General features: G+C 37.7%; 2 protein-coding genes across 3 annotated transcripts; one reads left to right on the forward strand and one right to left on the reverse strand.

The window, feature by feature from the left end:
• Positions 1-8,639: 8,639 nt before the first annotated feature.
• LOC111907395 (uncharacterized) lies at positions 8,640-15,607 on the forward strand. Of its 2 annotated transcripts, XM_023903170.3 has the most exons (26): positions 8,641-8,868; positions 8,946-9,047; positions 9,904-10,085; positions 10,169-10,376; positions 10,460-10,527; positions 10,620-10,689; positions 10,771-11,097; positions 11,190-11,269; positions 11,350-11,401; positions 11,483-11,636; positions 11,753-11,840; positions 11,931-12,033; positions 12,155-12,245; positions 12,318-12,415; positions 12,569-12,748; positions 12,861-13,103; positions 13,222-13,317; positions 13,425-13,519; positions 13,646-13,709; positions 13,810-13,900; positions 13,974-14,047; positions 14,132-14,329; positions 14,416-14,596; positions 14,676-14,794; positions 14,897-14,974; positions 15,105-15,607. In XM_023903170.3, the coding sequence occupies exons 1-26, from the start codon at positions 8,686-8,688 to the stop codon at positions 15,327-15,329; spliced, it is 3,450 nt and encodes a 1,149-aa protein (XP_023758938.1). In that variant the 5' UTR covers positions 8,641-8,685; the 3' UTR covers positions 15,330-15,607. The 2 variants fall into 2 exon arrangements, 1 of the variants encoding a protein (XP_023758938.1); XR_006189006.2 differs by lacking the exons at positions 14,676-14,794; positions 14,897-14,974; positions 15,105-15,607 and having other exon boundaries at positions 8,640-8,868; positions 14,214-14,329; positions 14,416-14,553.
• Positions 15,608-19,836: 4,229 nt separating this feature from the next.
• On the reverse strand, positions 19,837-21,886 carry LOC111907394 (probable aquaporin NIP5-1). Its single transcript, XM_023903169.3, has 4 exons — positions 20,996-21,886; positions 20,490-20,909; positions 20,355-20,416; positions 19,837-20,262 (listed from the first exon to the last, which is right to left on the reverse strand). The coding sequence occupies exons 1-4, from the start codon at positions 21,218-21,220 to the stop codon at positions 20,067-20,069; spliced, it is 903 nt and encodes a 300-aa protein (XP_023758937.1). The 5' UTR covers positions 21,221-21,886; the 3' UTR covers positions 19,837-20,066.
• Between the last annotated feature and the right edge of the window lie 4,109 nt (positions 21,887-25,995).

Below are 25,995 nucleotides of genomic sequence, written 5' to 3' on the forward strand. Positions count from 1 at the left end.
ATGTATGTTTGTTATGTATGATATGAGGTATTTTGGGAAACTCACTAAACTTTGTGCTTACAGTTTTATGGTTATGGTTTCAGGTACTTCCGGTTCGAAAAGGAAAAGTTTGGCTTGATCATAGCTCATCCACCCATGTTTTCCGCACTTTGTGATTTTAGGATTGTACTCTAATAACTATTTTTACTTTGATATGCTTTTGAATGATTGAAAAGGATAAACGATGTTTAAGGTTGAATTAAAAATGAAATTTTTACCTTATAAATTTTAGGATGTTACATTGTGTCATACTTATCGCAACAGGCCAAAAAATAAATTGTATTGTTGCAAACATTACAAATTGATGAGAAAATCAATTGGAAAATGAGAAAATCATATGGTCTCATCATTGCAAATGATTAACCAGGAAAACTGAGATTTACGCACGGGACAATGATGTGGTTTCTTAGCGGTGGCTTTGTAATTATTTTGTACGATGAGATTATTAGGATATAAAGACATACTTATAGCAAGAATATTAATGGAAATAAAAAAAATATTTGTGCAACAGTATACAAGTGTATTTTAATAGGGCGTTGATTCTTCCAAGGAAGAATTTGATTAAGCCACTGAAATAAAAGTCCAATTACAAGTATACCCTTGTTTAGATACGTAGGAGATTTTGATTCCGTTTAGTTCCTCATTTCTTCATACAACAATTATACCAAAAATAAGAAATTGACATTTTATAGTTCGTCATTTCCTCATACAACAATTATACGCAGGGTCGCTAGAGCTGGCGCCTTCACCGGCGCTGAAACTGTCAACTGGGGACAATTGGCCTTCTTGTGGCCCCTCTGGTTGCAATGGAAACACAACAACTCCAATGTCTGAATAACTGCTGCCGGAGCAGTGCAATCCCTGCTATAGTGCCCAGACTTGCCGCACTTGTAGCAGCCTGATGATCCCAACCGGCACGCCCCCTCGTGCGTCTTGTCGCATTTCCTGCAGCATCCCCGCCCCTGTTGGCCTTTCGGCCCCGAATCTGACCCCTTGGGCTTCTTCCCCGAAGCCCCTCCTGACTAACCCTCTTCTGCCTTCCGTTTCCGGATGTGCTCCAAATCTATCTCCCTCTCCCTCGCCCTGGCAATCATGGAGTCCAAGGTGGGGCAAGCTGAAAAACTAACGTGCTCCCGGATATCAGCCTTGAGTATGTTGTGATAGCGGGTCCTCCTCATATCCTCGTCACCAGCATACTGGGGCACCAACAAAGCCCACTCCCGGAACTTGGCGGTGATCTCCGCCACAGTCTCCGTCATCTGTCTCATGTCCAGAAACTCCCTGGCTAGCTGCTAAACCTCGACAACCGGCGCAAACTCTGCCCTGAACCTGGTCACAAAGTCCGACCAGGTCATAGCCTCGATAGCTGAGGCTCCCAACGAGTCACCCACTGACTCCCACCAATCTCGGGCTCGGTCCCGTAAACACCCTGCTGCATACCTCACCTTCAACCCCTCGGGGCAGAAGCTAGTCAACTGTGCAGACTCGATGTCTGCAATCCATCGCCTGGCAGCAATAGGGTCTTTCACCCCGTGGAAATCTGGCGCACCACTGCCCTTGAAGTCCTTAAAGGACAGTGTGCGAGGACCCGACTGGCCAGATGCCATGTCGCTCCTGAACGCCCTGAGGCGATCCTCCATCAACTCGATGATCCCTTCCTTGATCGACCCAAAGATAATGGGAGTCGACTCAAGGATACCCCTGGTGATCTCTGACGCGATGAACTCGCGTAGTCCCTCATCTACCTGCTCGGAACCTGATCCCGAACCTGACCCCTCTCCTGAACCGCCATCTACCGGCCTCGATCGAAGTACCACCATTCTGCAATACATCACAACAATCATTAGTGATACTGATACTTCTTGAGGGATCACAACTACTTACAAGTTCCCTGGTCTTATCTTGGCCTTCCTTGGTTCGGGTATGGATCCTCTGCTTTCAGTAGTACGAGCCCATACTACCTTCCACATCTATCCGTACCTTCTGCAAGGAATGCCTTGACTCCACCAGATTCCTTTCACTACTGCTGATTACTGTTATACTCATCCTAGGCTTGCCCTAGGGAAATCTCTGATTCTACTCTATCCAGTCCTCCGCTGCTGCAGGCCTCCTTGTAATGCCAATTAGCCATTAACCGAATACCATCACATGTGACGAGGCTCAGATAATCCTTCGAGTACCCGATTCGTCCCTACAATGGTTGGACTCAAACAAGAGCTGCGCAGTAGGATCAAATCCGGCACTCTAAGATTATTCAACCCTGATCACATGTGATGTGACGTATTCGCCTAATGGCTAACTCCCATTATTCAGAGTCCCACATAGCACGAAGCAAGCAACATTCAGACAAGGGTAACAATCTCAATCAACTCTATCTGCTTACATGAACTGTACTAGCATAAAGTGCTAAGCTCATACTATCAGGCATAACCTAATCAGGCTATCCTACTTGCTGTCTACTCAATAACTAGCATGCAATTCTCATACAACCGGAACAGATAAAGCAGACACATAAGGCATCACTCCTAGATCCTTAGTCCTATCCTAGCATGCTGTTCTACAAAAGCTGATAAACATAACATAAACTTGTATGGGTACTTTGGAGAATACTTACTTGAGCTCGGCCGGTCGCGCACATCACACACTTTGTTCTTTCTCAAAACTCTTTTCTTAACTTTTAGAAAACATTTTCTTTTAGAAGATCTTTTAATCCCTCGATTTGAGTTCAGACACCCCGAAGGTGTGTCCGAATCCCTCAAACCAGGGCTCTGATACCAACTTGTAACGACCCAATTTTCACGTCCAAAAATTTCGTTTTTAAAACATTACTTAGAAAACATTAATAAATGAAACATTGTTTAATTAATCCATTTCGCATCGCAAACCAAATTTGAAATCCACAACATTTGAACAACCAAAATATCAGAGTATCAATCCCAGAATAAACTCATAACTGCGGAAACAAGAGTGTGTGTGATATGCCGCTACCGCGTCGGCTCCTTCCCCTTCGAAGAAGAGGTACCTGAAAACCAAAATTGAAAACCGTAAGCACGAAGCTTAGTGAGTTCCCCCACTGTACCACATACCATATAATCTCATAACATACATATATTGTCAGGCATATCTGGGTGCCCGACCTACCCCTTCGACCCTCTCGACCGGATATTGCCTAGCATATCTGGGTGCTGGCCTCCCCTTCGGTCCTCTCGACCGGATACTGCCTAGCATATCTGGGTGCTGGCCTCCCCTTCGGTCCTCTCGACCGGATACTGGGGAACTATTTCTCCCCTCTACTACTACCACATAACATGTATCACAATATCAGAATCTATCTAACATGGCTGGGTATGACTACCCCTTCGGCCCTACCGACCGGATACCTCGGGGACTATCTCCCCCTACTGTCACTAGCACATAGCATCATATCATACTAGCACATAAACATAACACAGGTAGTAGTAATCCCTAGATGAATATCACAGAGACAATCATCTACATACAACTCCTACTGGTGGGCCGGCATTGTGGCCGTAGACCCACCGCTACTGGAAGGTAACTCACCTCGAAGTAACTGTTGATCTGATCGGGAACTGACTGTCTACTGCTGCTGTTGCTGCTCCGGAAATCCTCCGGCTGCAATTCCCACAACATACTCAATCAAACACTACTAACTGTCTTTTGGGTAAAATGACCATTTTACCCCTGATCATGCCCTAAGTCAAAGTCAGAGTCAACTTTCAGTTGACCCGACTCGCCGAGTTGGCTCTCCAACTCGCCGAGTCCCTACCCAAACGATTGTCCTGGATCCCATTTCTACTCGTCGAGTTAGGCGATGACTTGACGAGTTCTCCTTCTAAACTGATATTCAAGTCCTTCATCATACTCGCCGAGTTGTATGAACAACTCGTCGAGTTCATCTTCATCTGATGAACACTTATGCTAAGACTCGCCGAGTTGTATGAACAGCTCGCCGAGTTCATCTTCATCCGAAGAACACTTATGCTGCGACTTGCCGAGTTGTATGAAGAGCTCGCCGAGTCCGTTCTTGATCTAAGGAGATTGCCTTGAACTCGCCGAGTCAGGGCATTGACTCGCCGAGTTCCTCCATAGATAAGTTCAGCTTCCGACTCACTGAGTCACACCCTGTGACTCACTGCTCACTCGACACTACGAAAAGGGGACAAACTCGGAGACTCGCGAACCGACTCGCCGAGTCAGATGAACGACTCGCCGAGTCGTTACCATGCAATTACTATATGGTCGATTCTGCTTGAATCCAGCTCATGCCATACATAGATCCGTGATCCTGGGGATTGATTATCATGTAAAGTTTCCAAATTTACGTGTAAATAGACAACCATGAGGTTTTTAAGGTCCAAAATGCACCAAAAGGGGTAGATCTAGGGTTTTCATGCAATATGGTTCCAAAAAGACAGTAGATCTGAGCTCCTGGAGCTCAACCATGCCTAGATCTAAAGGTCAATCAACTTATTACAAACCCTCAAACATACACAAGCTTGGAAATGGTTCAAAGAGGACTTTAATGGAGCTATAAGGGACAATAAGCTTACAAACAGAGGGGAAACGAGTTATACCTTAGGGGAAATGTTGGAATGACACAGAGATGCTTGGCCTCCTTCTCCTCTTCTTGATTCACTCTTCTTTCTCCTCAAAAACTTCAAGAACACCACAAAAACACTTCAAACTCACAAGGAAACAAGGCTAGAGAGAGATATAGGGTTCTAAGGGTGAATGGGGGCGAGATTGGGGGCGGAACGAGAGTTTAAATAGGGTGCAAACCCCTGAAACTTAGGGTTTCATCCAACAACGGTGACTCGTCGAGTCCGGAATATGGACTCGCCGAGTCACCAACTTAAACGTGTCCCGGGGTCCCGTCTCTACTCGAAGAGTCGGACCTATGACTCGTCGAGTCCAAGGCTAAAAATGGAAAATACTCAAACAAGATTTACGTACCAGGAACCAGGTGCTACACTTTCGTTGCTTCCTTCAATTGCAGTTGGCACCTTCTTGCAATTGTTAATAAGAACCAAGTAATTATGCCCTTTACTTATATATGTTTCTTTTTAGCAATAGAGTCAATATGTAGCACCTGGTTCCTGGTACGTACTCCTTGTGATTAATATTTTAAGTTAAGGCATATTTGCCTTGGACTCGGCGAGTTGAAGGACCAACTCGCCGAGTAAGAGCGGGATAAAACGCGGGGTATGAACTTTGGACTCGGCGAGCAGGCCCTGTCTGGGCAAAAACCCTAATCCGGGTGTTTGCACCCTATTTAAACGCTCTAACTTGGCCTCCTCTATCCCTAACACTTCCAGAGAGCTGTCGAAAGAAACCCTAGCCCCCATATTGTTCTTGAGAGTGATTTTGGTTTTGTGGAGAAGGTTTGAAGCTTAGAAGAAGAAGGAAGAGGTTGAAGTGTGCAAGGAGGGGAGGTAGATCCGGAATCTACACTGTGAGAAGCTTCCATTCAGGTAGAAAAGTTCTTACCTTGATCACTAGTTCATTAGATCCCCTTTTTGTCCCAAATTAGTGGTTTTCAAGCCATAAAACCTCAAACTCCATGTATTTATGCTCTATGTTCTGAAAGGACTTTAGATTGGGACCTTATGGACATCTTAGAAGTGTAATGTCTCTGTGGTTGGAGTTATTGAGGTCCCTATTGAGTGTATGACCTCTTAAAGAGCTTGGATTTGCCTTCTTGAGCTTATAAGGCCATGCATGCACGTAAGGTTTGCAACTTTACGTGATAAACATGCCCTAGGAGCATAGATCTATGGTTTAGAAGCGTTTCATGTCTCAGATTTGGTTTGTATGGGAAGTGGGTCGAAGGGACTCGGCGAGTCCCAAAGTGGAACTCGGCGAGTTCTATGAAGATGGTCTTAGACTTGACGATTTGGATGAACAAACTCGGCGAGTCCTATGAAGATTGCCTGGAACTCGACGAGTGGTTCTTCAAACTCGGCGAGTCATATGAACTGTCACTGAGTAAGAGGGGTTTAAGTGTTGAAGGTCCAACCCTTCGTATCTGCACGCGGAATTAGCAATTTAACGTGTAACAATAGTCCCAGAACCCCAAATCCTCTTAAGGGATGCTCTGGCGAGGATTTGGAAGCGAGTAGGAGATCTGCTCGTGTGGACTCGGCGAGTTGTTCTTGGACTCGGCGAGTCGGTTCTATAGTCCCGAGTAGTGAGTTAAGCGTGACTCAGTGAGTGGGAAGAGGGAATTGGCGAGTAGGACCGGGTTAGTAGGAGAAGGAATCGACGAGTCTGTGCCATGACTCAGCGAGTCCAGTCATCTGGAAGTTGACTTTGACCAAGGAGTTGACCTTGGACCAGGGGTGGGTCAGTCAATTGACCTAAGGGTATTTATGAGTGGCTAATCTATGTTTATGGATTTGTAGCCGGAGGATTATCGGTGCAACAGCCAGACGTCTAGCAGTCAGACTTTCGGTAGCTACTTTTCGAGGTGAGTTTCCTTCCAGTAGCAACGGGTCTAAGGCACCAAGGCCGGCCCGTATAGACGATATGTTAGTGTCGGAGTGTGGGCAGAGCCCGTATCTCATAGTTGAGTTTGATTATGATATATGCCAGTATGATAAAATTGTTTATACTCGTTGTCTGTGTGATACTTGTATGTTATGGTTGAGCAGTTGAGTGTGGGCGAGGCCCGTATCTCTCAGATAGCGGAGTGTGGGCGAGGCCCGTATCTCCCAGATAGCGGAGTGTGGGCGAGGCCTGTATCTCATAGCTGTTCATTGTATGTTTGTATGGTATGAGGTATTATGGGGGAACTCACTAAGCTTCGTGCTTACGGTTTATAGTTTTGTTTTCAGGTACCTCTTCTTCAATGGGGGAAGGAGCTGGCATGGTAGCGGCACATCATACACGCACCTTGTTTTCCGCACCATGAGTCATTTTGGGATTTTATACTCTGATAGTTGATTGTTTTCATGTTTCGGTTTTCAGACACGATGTATGTTATGAAATGGTTTGACCATATAGTGTTTTAATTACAATCGTTTTCTAAAGAATTGATTTAAAAAGAAAATTTTTGGATGTGAAATTTGGGACGTTACACAATACCTACATGTTTAGAATCTCGAATTCATTTTTACCACATGTTACCATATAATGGTGTTGATTTCAAGTTGTGATGTATAATTGATACGCAGATGTTGTTTTCAAGTTCCTATGTTATGTATTATGCTTTACAAGAAACTGTGATGGAAATGGACGATGGACAATCCGACATTTTGATTCTATAAAGTACTTAGATTTAGAAACAAAATTTCACACAGTTGCTATTGCTCCTATACCGCTGCTTGTGGGTGTCACTCTTCTTCCCGGAGCTGCTATTGAACCGTTGCTTGTAGTGCACTTGAAACAGGAACGGGTCTGATTGCTTTTAATATTTTGGTTTTATTATTTAAACTTTTCAATAATTGAGATGATGGTGATCGATAATTGTATGTTAAGGTAAGGTAACCTTTTATGGGGTATTATAGTTGTCAGTTGTCCCATCATCAAACTTTTTTTTTTCATCACATAAAATTAGTTGGAGTTTATCCTTTGTTGTGTTTTGTGTACTAGCTTACAATATGTTCTTGGTTTTTTTTGTTTGCTGTCGAACTTGTGTCATGAGTACACAGCATATTGGAATTCGATTTCTCTAAAAAACATTAAATTGGTTTAGTAATTTGAGAAGGTTAGTGTCTGTTTATATTTGGGTATGTGTATGTTTCTCCCCCTTTACAACTCTTGTATCATTATCATCTAGCAAGAAGAGGATCATCAAGACTTGTATGGGTATCTGAAGGACTATAAAAGAAAAAACATTTAAAACCATAATTCCTGATTCTGCTGGTAGTGTCTGTTTTAGATCGACGTGTGGTTACCTGATATTGTTTTAGTAGGCAAACCCACGACTTCAGGTTTGTGAATCTTATCAGAAGGCATGAACTACAATTCATTCTGATTGCTCATTGTCCAAAAAAAAAAAATTGAAGCTATCCATACTTCAAATCATGAATTGAATATTCAATTAACAAAAAAAAAAAACACAAACTTAACTGATAACGTAGTCGATTGGTACAACAAATTGGAGAGAAGGCAACAAAAAAACGCAGTTATAATGTAGTCGTCGATTGCAACACCAATTTGGCGAGAATAAGGCAAAAAAAGTTGCAGGGTTATGACGTAGAAATGCAGGGTTATGTTGATCGTCCGGTCATTGGATGCATGTGGCATGAATAAGGTATTCTTGTGATTTACAAGCCAGGGGTATTATCGTCCGATTAGTAATTTTTACTATTTTTAATGATTTTAAAATATAAAAAAGGATTATTTAATAATAAAAACTATTTAAAAAATAGATTTGGACAAATCCGAAATTTTAAAATTTTATAACATTAAGAAAGACAAATATGATATTTAATGTTTAAGCGGACAAATATGATATTCAATCGTTTAATCGTTTAATAAGGATATATACAAAATTATCTTTAAGTTTTTTTAAGTATAAATAAAAAAGAAAAAAAATAAGAAAAAAGAAGTATAAAAAAAAAAACCCATTCGACTTCCAAAACCCTCATTTAAACTTCCTGCTTTACTCGAGTCGCTACGTTAATGGAAGCCTCGACGTCCATTCCATCTTCGGCGGTTAGGTCATGGAGGACGATCTTTTTGACATTGAGGGACGAAGTGCAGAACTCTCCAACTGGTTCTACTGTCGTTCAGCTCCTTAACAATCTAATTTTTTCCCAATCTGAAACCCTGATTGCCGCTATCCCCAATCTCCCTGTCCATGAGGTACGGAGGCGTTCTCTTTTATGTCCAAAGTCTCATTCGTCTGTTGTTCATACACACAAATGTATTTGGCTTTTCAGGTCACCTCGGATGCGATGTTTCTTTTGGAATTGGTCGGGCCCATATCGAATTCCAGAGGGGATGATGATACTCGTCATGCGTTGGTGCAGCTATCCAACCTGGTAACTCTTACTGTGTAAATCTTTATGCCTAAATCATGTCCATGCTTGCTCTGTGTCTCATTATACTTGATATGTAACTCAAAGCTCAATGGGGTAGACGAGTATGTTGACACATGTGAAAGTTTAGAAACCCCTTTCTTTTGAAATTTACAACCCTTTCATCCTCTCACTGTATTCCATAGGATTTGTACTAAGGTAAAAGCTTGTTGAGCCACAACTTAAGTTGAAACGTAATAAGGTTTGATGTTCTAGCAATTAAGTTGGGTGAAAGTATAAGTAGAGAGTGAAAGAGATTTTTGGGGCATATTCTTAGGTGAAATCAAGATTCCATATTCTATGGGTGTTTGGCAAAATGGAATCCCATGGAATGGGATTACAAATTTCATTTGACCTGATGGGATGAATTCTGATGGGATGACGACTTCCCATAAATAAAGGAATTTGGCATTCCTAGATGTTGTCTATGGAATGTTCAATTCCTTCAAATTATATGGGAAAAAAATACTCTTTATTATATTATTATCATTGTGATATGATTACAATTATTATTTGATTTTTTTTATTACTTTATAAATACTTATATCATGATTATCATAAGGGAGTTAAATTAAGGGTAGTTTGGATGATTACATATCAATTCCAAAGATATGTCTGTTACCAAACATTAAATCCAAGGATTGCCAACCAAATGCATGCACATTCCATTCAATTCCCTCACAATTCCAATTGTTTTGACAATTCCATTCCCTCACAACAGAATTGTCTATTTGAATAATCACTTTCTCTTTGATCATTATTTTTCTTGTGTTTAATAGTTGACTTTCACATTATGCTTGTGTTGCTTTATTTTCTCCAGATTCATAGCTTCAGCCATCTCATTTCTTTCAAAGTGACATCATCAACATGGGGTCTTGTACTTCACACCTTTGGAGGAATGATGGAAATGTTCCTTGGCAATGGCATAGCTGGAATAAAAAGAGATTCTTCAGATAATATTTCTGTCACTGAAGCCACCAAACACTGCTTAGACACTGTTAGGTTTGTTTTCTTGTCAAATATATTGTTTTCTTTTTCAAATTTGTTTTATAATTCTACTCATCTAAAACTTTCCAAGTTTCCAGGTCTCTTGTTGATGCTAATCAGAGAACAATTACACTATCAGACAATGTGCAACTGTTAAACTTTCTTCTCAAAATAGTTACATTATCTCACAATATTCGAAAAAGCAGTCCGTGGGAAATTCAGACAACTGTTTTTACAATGATGAGTGAAGTATTCTCAAGAGTTGGGACATCTTTACCACCTGACCATTGGCAATCAGCAGTTGATGTGAGCATTTTCTGTTTGCATGATTAACAAGTTTTCATTCTTTTTACAGTGTTTTGTTAAAATTTATTTGTCTACTGTTTCAGGCTTTCAGAAATACTCTGGATGTATTGGCAAGTAAAGGTCCACTTATGGAAGGCAATGTAATGGATAGGTAGTCTTCTTTTGCTTCTCACTCAGGTAACTTATTATCTAAACAATCATACCGAATTTGATCAGTAAATGAATGTTGCAACTATTCTGCAGATTTTATACCTCACTCCTTCATTGCCTTCACTTGGTTTTAGTAAATGCAAAAGGATCCCTTCAAGACCATGTAACTTTTTCTCATTCTTGGACTTAATTTTGTTATTGAAGATATTCTTTTTACCAATTACCAATATATGTTTTCTTACAGGTTGCTGGTTTTGTAGCTGCATTAAGAATGTTCTTTGGTTATGGTCTTACTAGTAAGTCACAGATTGTCTACAAAAAAGAAGTTAGGATGACAAACATTACTTCTGAATCAGCTGGATCCAGTAGTGGGCCCTACAGGCCTCCACATGTGCGTAAACAGAGCCAAAAAGGGATGCAGTCAAAAGATTCTAAATTGGAGTTTTCACATGCAGCTTCTATAGGTTATATGTCATCTGATTCTGATTTTAGTGATAGTGATGGATCAGCTAAAGGTATTGGTAATTACAGGAGCTCTAAGATTAGAGTATCTGCCATTGTTTGCATACAGGTATGAGTGTATGCTACTTTTTTTTACATGCATGATGCATGGATATAGATTATGTATTGAAAATGGGAAATGTGTTTGATTTTGTGTGAAAGGATCTTTGTCGATCTGATCCAAAGTTATTTACTGCCCAATGGACAATACTTTTGCCCTCAAGTGATGTGCTTCAAGCAAGGTAAAAGACAATGCTTTCTCTGTTGTTTTATTGTATTTTTTTTTTATCATTCTAGTGTAAATGTGTAATATGTTTGACAGGAGGTATGAAGCAAACCTGATGACATGCTTGCTATATGATCCATATCTTAAGGTATTTATTAATGTTGGTTTTATACATTCATGTGTCTTTTTTTATTTATCACGGGATGCATTTAATATGTATGGATTTCAGGCACGTATTGCATCTGCATCTACTTTGGCAACCATGTTGGAGGGGCCCGCATCTGTTTTTCTTCAAGTGGCTGAATACAAGGAATCTACCAAGTTGGGATCTTTTACTGCTCTTTCCAGTTCACTTGGTCAGATTTTGATGCAACTTCACACGGGTATCTATCTGATTTCTTTTTTTCTTTCTTTCAACATGAACCTCACTCCAATTAACTTCCCTTTAATCCACTCAAGTCACCTTTTATATGCTTTTACTGTTCTTTAATGTTTTTAGGTATCCTGTATTTGATTAAACATGAAAAAAACAGTGGATTCCTAACTTCCTTGTTCAAGATTCTCACACTTTTGATCTCGTGTACACCGTAAGAATTCTCATAATCATCATTACCTCAATGCCACTCTCTTGTATTATAAGCTACTAATGATTACTGTATTCACATCTTTATCAACAGATACTCAAGAATGCCTGATCAGTTATTGCCTACTGTTATCTTGAATCTTCATGAAAGGATTGTTGAAGGCTTTCTTTCTCATAATGATCAAACTGGGCTGCTGGTTAGTCTTCTCATATCACACTTTCTGATTTTCTTCACTTTTTTTTTTTTTTTTTTTTTTTTTTTTTTTTTTGTTTTGTTATTTGTAGCCACTAATGCATATATGAACAAAATTATTGCAGGCTGTTGCTCTAAGTTGCTTAATGGATGCTTTATCTGTCTCACCTTCTTCACTCAAAGTGAATGAGATGTTTGTTATAGAAATATCTATAGGTCAGATATTACAACTCTCTCTCTCTCTCTCACACACACACACACAGTGTTGCTAATAAGCATATTTTACAGGGCTTAAAATTGAGAAAACATCTTCTGGTCTTCTTTCTACTTTGTTTTATTATTCCCAACCATCTACAAGCTCAACAGTTAGCCTTGAAGCTCTCCAGGTGAATTGACTTCATATTCTCGTTCCCATTGTTATTTAAATTAAGCTGAATTACATAAATGGTCCCTAGTCTATTGGTGAACTTTCACTTTGAACCCATGGACAATTCATGTGTTACTTGATATTAAATGAAATTCTTACTAGCTTGCTGCAGGTTCTTAAAGCTGTGGCACACAATTACCCAAATTTAATGGTTCTATGCTGGAAACAAGTCTCCTCTATCATTTCTGAATTTTTGGATCCAATTCTTGAAGGCTCTTCAAGGGTAGGGGCAGTAAATTCCGGACACATTGTAGGGACAATTAGGGAAAAAGTTATAACCAATGCAATCAAGGTGAGATCTGTTTTCTACTTTCTCTCTTGGTTTCTTTCACGTTACAAATTTGAAAAACCTTTTTTTTTTTTTTTTTTTTTTTTTTTTTTTTTTTTAATATCATCTGTGACAGCTGCTGGATGAATGTCTGCGTGCTATCTGTGGATTTAAAGGAACTGAAGATCTTTCTGATGATAAATTACTAAACAGTCCTTTTACATATGATTACATCAAAGTGAAAACAATATCATCTGCTCCATCATATGGATTGGAGAGCCAACCAGTGGCTAATGGTGATCATCCAGCTGGCAGTGAGCAGTGGTGTGAAGCTATTGAAAAGCAGTTATCATCAACTCTCTTTCATACTTCACCCATGGTTAGTTAACAGTTATCTCACTTTCCTTTTTCCATTTTTCTCTTTTAAATAAATAGATTATATGTTTATTATAATAATACTCTTTCTATGGTGCTAATCTGATTTTCCCTTTTTTTAGGTGAGGGCTGCTTCAATTACTTGTTTTGCAGGAATAACTTCAACTATTTTCTTTTCCCTTCCAGAGGACAAACAGGATCAGATCATCACTTATTCTGTAAGATTCTAAAAACTGTTTTACTATAGAAGTCAACATCACCATTTTCTTTATTAACCCTGTTAAATATCCATTTCTTTTTTAAATTTATATTGTACACTTTTTAGATCAGTGCTGCTCTTGATGATGATGTTCCATCAGTAAGATCTGCTGCATGTCGTGCCATTGGTGTTATTGCATGTTTTCCACAAGCTTTTATGAGGTACCTTTGACTTTTATACTTTATGAGTTTTCTATTTTTAAAGAAAAGTTTCTTTATTATCATCATATTAAATATCAATATCTTTATTTGGTTTATAAGAGCCTTACAAATGTCTGAATTATACAGTGTGGAGACCCTTTGCAAGTTTATTAATGCTGCTGAAGTCAATAGCAATCATCCATTGGTCTCGGTATTCATTCTTTCATTTTATATTTAAATATTTTCCTTTAATTATATTTGATTTGTTTTTATCCTGTGAGCTAATTAATTTCATAAGTTATTTTTTTTAGGTTCGCATTGCAGCCTCCTGGGCTTTAGCTAATTTATGTGATTCTGTTCGCCACTGTATTGACCGATTTACCCCCTCAAGCTCTTCTGTAGGTGAGTACCAAACTTCAATTTGACCATTCTACCCCTATGCATTGTAAAAATTCACTCGTCTTTGATGTGATAGATTTAAAGGATTGCACCAAAATGGTGTCTCTGTTAATTGATTGTTCTTTACGGCTTACAAGAGATGGTGATAAGGTAAACTTGTGTAACCTCTCTGAAGATTTATCTATTCAAATGTAATTATTGTATTTTAAATTGAATTGATTTTATACTTATTAGATCAAAGCAAATGCTGTAAGAGCCCTTGGAAATCTTTCAAGATTTGTTCCATGTTCAACTCAAGATTTCCATATTTCTGTAGAAACTGGAAGATGTCTGACATCAACTTCATTTCTACAACTAATGTGGGAAGATTTCTCTTGGTTGGAAAGAATGGTGCATGCATTTCTTTCTTGTGTTACAACCGGAAATGTCAAGGTACACTCTCAAACCCCCCCAAAAAAAATAAACTTTTTTAACTTTTACGGTTTTACCCTTTTTAACTTTTTTTATTTAAAAAAAAGGTACGGTGGAATGTTTGTCATGCATTGAGCAACTTATTTCTGAATGAGACATTAAAACTTGAAGATACAGATTGGGGTCCTTCAGTTTTTAGTATTCTTTTACTTCTTCTACGCGATTCATCCAATTTCAAAATCAGGATACAAGCTGCAGCTGCATTGGCTGCTCCAGCAACAATACTTGGTCACTCATCCATCATAAGCTTCATCTTTTTTTTTTTTTTTTTTTTTTTTTTTTTTTTTTAATTTTTTGTTTTGTGCAGATTATGGGAAGTCATATTCAGATGTTGTTCAAGGGGTGGAGCACACACTTGAGAACCTTGGTTCAGATCAGATGTTTGCTCCTTCAAGTTTCAAATACAGGGTTGCACTTGAGAAGCAGGTTGAGTTTTTTATTTTATTTATTTTTTTTAAATATATTTTTTTTAATATTAATACATCAATCCTTTACAATGTTAATTCTTTGTTTGATTTTACTACCCAGTTAACATCAACCATGCTGCATGTTGTTGGAGTTGCTTCAGGAACTTGTCATCACCCTGTTCATGATTTCCTTATAAAAGTAAGCTCAGCTTATGCACATTTCATGATGTTTTTATTTATTTATTTATTTTTTATTTTTTTATCAAAATGAATCAACAATTGCTCCCTTTGATGTTGGCTTTATTATTATGTGTTGATTTTGTGTGTAGAAAGCATTGTTTCTTGAGGAGTGGCTGAGGGGGTTATGTTCGTCTGTTATGAATGAAGAATTTGAAGGTGAACATGATGCCACGTGGAACCAAAAGAAAGAGGTAATAAATAGAGCAATTGAGTCGCTTGTTAAGGTATATGAAGGCAGGAATCATCCAGTCATGGCAGAAAGATTTAGAATGTTGGTGGACAAACTACAGGAATGTCCTCTTCCACAGATCTAACTATACTTGTTTTCTTATGTTTTTTTTTTTTTTTTTTTTTTTTTTTTTTTTTTTTTTTTTTTTTTGTAAAATGTGCTTGAGTTATGTTTTAGTTGATGTTGATAAAAAGTGATGTTTGAGAAACTAGCGATAAAGCTAGCTCAGAAATGTAAAATGATAATCAGACATGTAGAATAATGATTTAGTATTTTAAGGCAAATAGGTAGTATATTTCATTAAATTAAAGTACTAAATAACAGTCTAAGATTATTTATGATTAAATGAAGTTTCTTGCATTCCATTATATGCGCAATATTATTTGCATCTCACCTCGTGACTTGAATATTATTTACATATTCAATGACGTATTGCACTTTTTTTTAAACTCATTTAATATTTATTTTGTTGTAGATCAACTATTATTGCTATTTTTTCAACTCATGAACATTTAATAATATATACTCTTGTATAACTATGAAAAAAACCGATGACCTTTATAAAAGTTGAAATGTAAATCGACTATAAAAAATGCAAAAAATGCTTGATGACTGTAATTAATAACCATGTTTCCTTTAGGGCTTGCTTTAAAATAATAGTTTATTTTTAAAAATAAGTATTTTTTTTATCAAAATATATCTCATTATTAGTTAAACTATCATGAAATTGAATGCAATTACTATGAAATAAAATGCAACAAAAGGGTATAATTGTTATTTTATTTAATAAAGTTAGTGGTAATTAATGTTTTTTTAATCTGTATGTTTTTATTTTGTCTGTGGACAATAATTTTAGGATGGAGAGAGTATTAATCAAAGGTGTCGGTGAAAGATGGTGCAATACAAGAAAGTTGAGATATGGAGGGAGAAAAGTCCATTGATCGAAGAGAAAAAGGGGAAGAAGAGCCATTGGGTTGGCTATGATTCAGGATATTCACACAGAAGCGAACAAGGAGAACGAGGGATGTGGGAATGCCGCCTCAGGCGCTCAATTGTGTTGTGCCACTTCTCCATACTGGGATGATACTGTGCACCCTTAATCTTTTAAATTATAAATAAAAAATAAATTATATTTTTATCCAAAACAAAAAATTAAGCAACAATGATGTGAGAATAATCAAATGGACATTTGAGGGAATTTAATAAAAGCTTTATAAACTCGTTAAAATATGAGTGTGAGCATTTTTTTAAAGTTAGCTTTTGGTTTATTAAACAAAGTCTTTATACAAATCTCAATTCATATGAACTGAGGTATAAAACCGGTCTTACTAAGGGCGTATTTGACACGAAGCTTTTGGAAGCGTTTGAGAGCTTCTAGCTTTTAATTTTTGATAAAACGCTCTAGTTTAAACAAAAAACTTCGTTTGGTAGTACGAGCGTTTAGCTTTTAGTTTTAACAAAATGCTCTGATTCTAAAAGTTACTTCATGTAGTGTTTAATAAAACGCTCCTGGGCTTTTGAAATCAATTTCCATAATTACCCTTAAAAATATATTTATATATTTATTTATTTTTAATCAATTGTCCTTTTATGTAATTTTATATATTTCAAAAGCTTCCAGCTAGTTTTGCCAAACATTTATATAGCAAATAAAAGCTACAACTTTCTGCTACACGGTACCAGCTACCCGCTACCAGCTAACCACTATCCATTTCCAGCTAATAACTACTTTTGCCAAACACGCTCTAAAACTATTAAAACTTGGTCAGATGCAGTTCATAAAAAGTCTAATGCAGAGTAGACTAGTGAGGGAAATGTTGTTGACGTTATTTTTTGGGAGAGTGATAAGGGGGAATGTAAGAAGCATAGTTCGCATTTTGAGATTTTTTTTAGCCTCCCGTTTAAGGATCAACTTACAGAAAAGTACGTTGATAGGAAATCTTGCCACATATTACATGAGTATTTATAGAGCTCTTGAAACATTATTAACTGTGTTGAATCTCTTTGTAGGCGGTGATATGGGTGGGTGAAAGCTTACTTGGATCATATGGAAAAAGTCATGGCAAGCAAAGATAGTGGTGGGTTGGGGATGTAGGTTGTATGATTTTAATAAAACACTTGTTCACAAATGGAAGTGCGGTTGATATAACACTATTTCATTAATATAAAAAACTTGAAATTGTTGAATGATTTACACAATTTGTAAACAAAAACGTAAAATTTAAGAACATATATCGAGGGAAATTCCAAATTTTTGGGTGTCGTCGCTATATGGGTAATCTTGGTTGGGGTTTCTATTTTCTTGTCATGGTGGTTTCTTTAACATGGGTGTTAGTACATGATAATATGTCCACTCACAATTTTTCGATTTTGTCTTCCAAAATCTCATTTTTTTCATATGGGTTAATCAAAGCCTTTTTGTGCTCTTTTCATCGCATCATAATAATCTTTAGGCATCATGAACATATACAACATTCATTTGTCAACATACAACACCTTGTACTTAATGTTGTGCCACTGAGAGAAGAACATCATTTCAAAGATACAATACAACTCTGGACCATTAGTGCATCCCTAACAATTGGGATTATGACTTTATATTGACCTACATATTTTCTTTCTTGCCACTATTTTAAAATATCGTATTTTATAAGTTCTTAGACAGTACATTACAAATGTAATCAGTTGCTTATAGATTGAAAGTTCGTCTAAAGATGTTTAACCCTCAAATGGTTTGATTTAGAAAAACCATTAACCATGAGGAACTGATATTCATTAAACATGGTGATCTCAAAGAACAATTAGTTTGATGAGTTGGTGACCCGGAAAAAAAGGTCATGATTGATGACTTGCCTCTTGACTCGATTCAATATCAAATATATTTTTACATTTGTTGAATATAACGTTCAAAATTTGCTATATTTTCCTTTATTTCAATTTCATTTTGACCCAAAACTTGACCGATGGTAGTTATACTCTTTGATTACACCTTTAGAATTTACATATGGATTTAGTGCCGAAGAAATTATAAAAATTTGTAAAAAACTTTCAAAATATTTTATAAGGAGGTTCAAAATATTTTATAAGGAGGGAGATCCATCCCTTCCACTCATCTTTCCTCTCATTTTCACCACTCTCATCTCTGATCTCACATGTAAATCAATCTCTTTTATCCCTCCCAAACCACTTAATTTATTTATTTTTTAAATTAAATATTTACTAATTAAAACTAAAAAAATTAAAAATACTATTTCGATAAAAACATAAACTACTACAAATGATTAATAACATGATAAAATGACAACACCACCTCCTTTTTATTCGGTCCATTTCTTCGACTTTTTCTATTTGGTATAATCATGTGCACTCTCGACGATGAGTTCAGAACGGGTTATAACTCGTATTTTCTTGGAGCATGTTCATCACTAGATTTTTTGGATTCTATATTTTGCGCTCACAAAATTGTGATATTTCGGGAGGAGATTATTGGAATTAAGTTTCCGAAATAGATTGTGAATACTGGGGATACGGCCAAATTTTCTTAAGGAAGACGAAATTAGTTGTAGGATTATTCAATTGGGAGTGAGCTATATTGTTGTTGATATTGTTGGCAGTGGGGGTAGTTTAGGATTTGGGTTTCCGGAACGGAAAACGACACATCTTGAGAATCTATGTTGTTACGCCAATTTGTGTCTTTGGCTAGGACCGATTTTTTTAGATTTGCCAGGAAAATCCATTTAAAACAGAATTGAAACGAATTGGATTAAATGGGACTGGAATCGGAAATAATAGGACTGTAATGAAATTGAAGAAAATGTTTGTTTTTGAAATGGTAGAGGGTTGTATTTATATTGACAAAATAGATTAAAACAATTGTTTTTTTACCGATTTGCAACTGTCAAAAGAAAAAAGAGACCCAACGGGCTTTGTTACCCGTGCACTCTCCCCTTTGACGATACTGCCTTTGGTTTGATTCGTTATGCCGACCAAGGCCGGTCCTGAAAAATGAAATATTTTTAAAGGCCCGGGACGAACAAGAAAAAAAGACCCTTATCTTTATTATAATTCTGTATTTTAAAATAAAAATATATAATGAAAAAAATTGGGCCCTGCAGAATCCGTTCCACTCTCTCCATCTAAGTGTTTTCATTTCAACAATAAATATCCTTTTTAGTGGCGATCTAATGATTCAAACTGAATAATATTTTAATTATTTCACAAATACCAATCAAAACATGTATTTTTGTTTATAGGATCAAAGTGTTTTCATTTCAACAATATAAAAAAGCCCGTAAGGATCAGCCCATATGTACAAGCATTCTAGGAATAGGAATGTAACATAATACCAAAAGGGTACAATCAATTCCATACTTCCATTCTTGTAGGACCAAAGAAAGCCCCCGAATAAAAAGCCGAACCACCTCACGACAACGTGCCCCTGAAGGAGGGAGCAAACATCCATGAAGATCAGATAGACCCCAACAAGTCTAAAAGCCTAAAAGGACCATGAAAGCAACCACACAACATGAACATTGAAATATGAACGGCTACGAATGCAACAAATCCACTTGGTCCTTGGCAAACATATAGTATATCACAAAACAAAGATTACAATACCACAACTTCATACAAACATACATAATACTAGTACATGTTTATGCATTCTTTATTAGTACAATAATATTAATCACACAGGAAAAACATAAAGCAAACCACAAACCATAACACATACACACCAGTTCCAAGGACATGAAACCATGTCCCATTTTATTACAAACACACCATATATAATCACATATGCATATATAACATAAAACACCACCTAACGCCGGAAGCTTCTGGCAGGACGTGGTTCCTCACCCTCACCCGCCTGAAGTTTGACCAACGTGTAGACTCCAGCTCCGGCGAGTGCACCAAGTGTGGGTGCCAGTAAGTACAGCCATATCACCTTGTAGTTCCCCGCTGCAACCGCTGGTCCTAGTGTCCTCACCGGATTCATTGAAGCTCCACTCGAAGGCCTACCAAACCCATCATTAATTATCAAACAACAATCTCATTTCATGTTTCCTAATACAATATTTATATCAATAAAGCTTCAATTCTCACTTACCCAGCAACAAGAATGTTGAGCATAACAGTAGCTCCGACTGCAATCCCCGCCAGTTCTCCCACCTGAGAATACATAAATGTAAAAAACAAAGAAAGGTAGACGATAACTGGTTGGTTATGGTTATTTAATACTTACAGCGCGAGTGTCAGTGGCGACTGCTGTGACGACAAACAGGAGATTAAAGGTGATGAGGAACTCCAGGGCGAAAGCTTGGCCGGTGCTGACGGAAGGGACGGTGACGCCACCGGACATGAAGGGATGGAAGACGCCTTTGAGAGCAAACGAAGCACATATGGAGGCTGAGACTTGTGCTAAGATGTACGCCGGGACTTGTGCCCATGGAAAGTGACGGAGTGCTGCAAATGCGATGGTGAGAGATGGGTTTAGATGGGCTCCGGAGATATGACCGGTGGACAGAATTATTATCATCACCGCCAGCCCTGCACATGCTGCATTCCCGATTAGTGTCTCCGATCCTGCGTATTTCTCGTTGACTATCGGTCCTGCTGTTGCTGCGAATATTAAGATAAATGTTCCCACAAATTCTGCTCCCAACTGCATATTTATATCCGATCAAAACAAATCAAAATTTAGCATAAAACTAATCGTCTGGAAGAGATTAAGGAATGAGTGGGTGGTACCTTTCGGGTGAGAGAGACGTCGGGAGACGGGAAATCGGTGAAGCAGGTGTTAGATGCACCGCCGCCGCATGATGGTGCACAAAGAGGCATACACTTGCCACGGGGCATTGACTTCCGTTCATAAGACAAAGAGTCCACTCGAAGAGATGTGAACAACGGAGCCCCGGGCGTTCCAGGTGTCGCCGGTGCTGATACCGGTGGCGTTGGTCCATCGCCGCCTTCCATTTTCGATATTTCTCTTCCCTCTTAAATATCTATGCTATTGACTAAATATACTTTTTTTTTGTTTTTTTTTTTTTGGGTTTTCAACTAGGATCAAAAGATCAGTGGCAAAAACCTTACATAATTTGTAGATTTTTATAAAGGTATTGCTACACAATCGGCTGAATTCGATCCAGATCGAAACTAGATCTCTTTTTTTTTTCAAATTTTTTTCTTTTCAACAGAAGAACCCGATGGATTGCCTAAATTTACATACTTGGGAGATTTTTATAAATTTTCGATTAAGGAAGAAAGATTTTCAAGATAGCCAGACTGAACAACTTGACTAGATACAAGAAAGATAAAGCTTCAAAACAAAATTCATAAATGTATGCTAAAAAATTCTTTTTTTTTTTTTTGGGAAATCGAAACGAAGTTACATGCTTACAGGGTTTTTATAAAGGTATGATCAAGGAAGAAGACGAAGAAGAAGGGAGCGATCCAGGTTGAACACGAACTGCGTTTATATATAGTGAAATTGTTCTGAAATTAAATAAGCAAAAAGCTGCAATCTGCTACCTGCTCACTCTCGAGGAATCTGAGGGGCGTCTTTACTTGTTAAATTGTGTGTGAAGGTTTGAGAGTGTATGTGGGTCATGTATATAGTAAATGAAAATGAAAGAGCAAAAAAGAAGAGAACTAAAAGTCAACTCTTAGCCAATCAACTTAACAGCCTATCAGATTCAACTCCAAGACACGATGCACCTGTTCATAGCACCCGATAATAGCTATATCTTATTTAAAATTGTTTTTTTTTGTTTGACAACTTTAATTATTTACAACTTCAATTATCATTCTAACGAACATTGCATACATACTATTATTATAATACATGAGGTCGATACATGTACCTCTAAACAGTATAGCTTTTGTTTGTTTTGATTGTGTTTTAAAAGTTTAACGTTTCTTGGAATTAGTTTCTAAAGAGATTTTATGTTTATTTCGTTAATAAATACTTTGATTGGTCCTTGAAAGGTGGCTTTATAAAAATGGATTTTAATGGTGGGTGAACTGGTAATATGCTTTCATTAAATTAGATGTAAAATTCAGCGGTGTTAGACAAAACAAATATTTTTAGATTAAAGAAGAGTAAATTACAGTTTTGGTCACTGTATTTTGCTCCAATCTGCACATTTAGTCCAATGTTGGGAACATTTATATGGTTGGTCAATGTGGTTTTCAAATCTTGAACCAAAGGTCCCTCAGGCAGTTATCATCTATAATTCTCTGTTGTACATGTTATGTTACAAACTTCCTTTGTATTTGTCTTTTTCTTATTTTTCTAAGCAACCACCAATCTTCAACTTTGCCATCGACACTTTCACCAACCACTAACCGCCAACCACCAACCCTACAGCCAATCGACTACTAATGTAATATACTCCCTAATACTATTTCGCTAGTTTCTTCCGACAACCACTCTAACCCTACCTGTTTATCATTATCAGACTGGAAAACATAAATCTAGAAAAACCACAAACAATACAATTCAATAATATCTTCCATTGCAACATGTTTGGTGGTTTCTCACTAACATTACCACAATCACTATTCCAAATAATTACCAAACAAAGATTACCACATAAATTATGGACACAAACATTACCAAACAAATTCTGGACACAAACATACCACATCCAACATTAATGTAGTTGCTTAGTATATGCATCATAGTTGTATATAACTAAGATTTTGTAGCCTGAGAATGTTTGATTTAGCCTTATTTACTGTTCATTGTTTGGTTGTGGGCTTAGGGTATAATCAAGTATTTGACTGTCTATAGGATCCAGTGTTACGTATGATTAGCATACACGAGTGTTGCAGGGTTGGAAGACGTTACATGGGTGGGTTTTATGTGAGCAGCCGATTAGTTAAGGAATGTCTAACCATTCTCTAGGAGTGAGGATATGATGTATACTTAGCCTAGTCTGTGCTGTTAGGGTTGTTGTGATGATCCTCTAAGACAAATACATGTAGGTGTGGAAGGTAGTATGGGCCCGCACTACCGGAAGTACAGTTACTACAGGACTAGTGTGTGCACCTACTCCAGTTACTTTGATGATCACCATGGTCGTGAGGGCAGAATGGATGTTCCCAAGGTGAGGAGCCAAGCATTACAGTCACAGGATGAGGAGATCCGAGTTCCACCAGTTGACGTCGTAGGCATGTGCTGTTTTCCTTCCTTCATGCTCTTGTTTGCGTTTGTGATGGTATGTTGTGTGAGACGCTATATGTGGTTTATCTAAGTCTCCACCTAGAAATTAAAATTTTTCCTCATGATGGTCTAGATATTTTATTTTAAGAATCTACATATGCCATTTTGCATATTAAGAGTCGTGCTTAGAGGATATTCGGGTGAGCTTATTTTGGATTTTGATGTGGGAGGCATTGACCACCGTCAGAGTAAGCTTTAAGTAAGAGAAGACCAACAACCAGTTCAATTTTTATGGTATCAGCAAGGAACTCAAGGAATCCACAAAGTGGGCATTTGAGTTTGAATACAGGATTCGTATGTGTCTTTCGGCGATATAAGGCAATAAGGAATTGGTTTGATCGTGGGTGTAAGATTGGTAATTGTCAAGTTCATACCTTCGAAGTGTGGTCAGTTGCAGGTTCGTATGGGAATTACTCTAGTGCAAGTAGGTCATTGAATTGGTTGGGTACCCGTTTCGATAGTTGAGATTTTGTTCTTCGTCATCCTATAAAGTCACCGAGGACTTATAATGGATTAAGTGGAAAGTACTTAGGAATATTGAGCTTGTTGAGATTTCGAGGAGTATTCATTCAATTTTGGCAGGTGTGTGCTCGCTAGGATTGGCTAGTAATGGAACACTAGTACTTGTGGAATCGGGTTGTCGATAGCTTCAGGTAGTCAGGTTGCGAGATAGATTGGAAATCTATCAATTTTGTGATTGGAAGAGCACAATTGTATCTAAGTGGGAGAGAACCTCTTGGACTGAGGGATTAAACAAGGTATGATATTTCAAGTTACCTTGCACATTAGTGGTGTGGCATGGCAGGTATGTGATTAGGTTCAGGTGAAGGGATTGTGTTAGAGCCTCTCTGTTTGTTCTTGTCTAATGAAGGCTTTGGGATTCAAAGCATAACCCAGACACTTCATTGGGGTATAGCCGGATGAGGTTTTGAATCATGATGATTATGGTTGGTACGGTAGATGGATGGTAAGACCTGATGGGTTTTGAGCATAACAACATTCCTATGTGTTCATGCAACCTTAATTGCTTTGGATCTAAGTTTTTCTCTAATTATACATTCAAATAGAAATTCCAAAGCAATAACCCTAATACTAGCATACAATTCAAAATTGACATATGAAAACTAGGGTTAGAAGATTACCTTGCTTGCTATCTAGTAATAACGAGAATTCCTAGCTTGATCTTGACCTTTGAAAGCTTAGTTCCCCAAATGTTGCACCTCTAATGGAGTCACAAACACCAAAAGAAAAGGATGAGTGAGAGAGAGACAAAAATCGGCTAGGGTTTCTCCTTAAAATGTAGTGGCCAATTTTAGGAGGTCTAGGGGCCTTTATATAGCTGTGGTTGCTAGCGTTTTTGGGTGGAAACCATAATTCCTTGCTTAGGCTCCAAGCAGCCCATGAACACCCCTAAATATTCAATCTTCAATCTTGAACTTCTGTTATTGGGTCTTCAATCACATTTGCTGCTTGACATTTTTTTTCAAATCATATATATAACATGAGTCTTGAACTTGGAATCTTGTTCTTCTTTTTGTGTTACTCTTTTTCTTCATTTTTTCTTCTTTGCTTTTGTTGCTTTTCTTGAATCATCTTTAATAGGCTCTTATTGTCTTCACTTTTTCAAATTTCTTCATTCTTTGTGTTGCTTCTTGGAAGGTCTAAGGAATTTCACTAAGTAACATAGGACTTCCAATAGTGAAAATTGAGTGGTAGATAGAGGCTAATATGAACACCTAATGATCATTGACAATGTGCCAAGATCAACTAAAAAGGGTAGGGAATGACTCAAAAATGGGTGTTACCGAAAAGATTTGGTCCCAAAAGATGTAAATTGGGGGACCCACTTCAAAGTTCATCAAGAACCTTAATGCAAGGTGTGATAAACAAAATCTATCTAACTATCTACTCTAGACCCCTAGAAAAAATGATAACCTCCCCGGCAACGACGCCAAAACTTGATGGGAATGTCAAACCCACCAAGCAAATTACACCCTTTGATTGTTAAATAAACGTAATATAATGGTAAAAAGGGGTATCGATCCTCGGGGAAATGGTTGTATTCAATCACCAATGCAATTCAATGAACTAGTGAAATTAAACTAATTAACTACAATTAAACTAAAGGGGGGGGGGGGGGGGGGTTTGATTACTTGAAAACTAAAATATTTGAATAACTAAAAACCTTGCAATTAAGCAAGTTGATGAGATGCTCAAAGGTTGGAAATAATTGGTTAACTAAGGCAATTCAACACAATGAACATTTGTGTGTTTATCATTAGGATTTAATACAAAGCTTATCCTTTATCCCAAATTGGTAATAGCAATCATGAAGCATGATATGCCAAAATTCCTCATAAGTAGTATGGAGGTTGGGGAAGCCCACAACACACCTTCTTAATTAATATCAAGGGTCAACTGAAGCAATTAATCCCAAGAAATCAATTAGCCTTAAGAATGAAGGAATCCCCAATTCCTAGAGGATGTCAAATGCTTACACATCCATAAAGGAGATATGATTCAT

This window comes from Lactuca sativa, chromosome 3 (assembly GCF_002870075.4).
Source record: "Lactuca sativa cultivar Salinas chromosome 3, Lsat_Salinas_v11, whole genome shotgun sequence".
Lineage (NCBI taxonomy): Eukaryota > Viridiplantae > Streptophyta > Magnoliopsida > Asterales > Asteraceae > Lactuca > Lactuca sativa.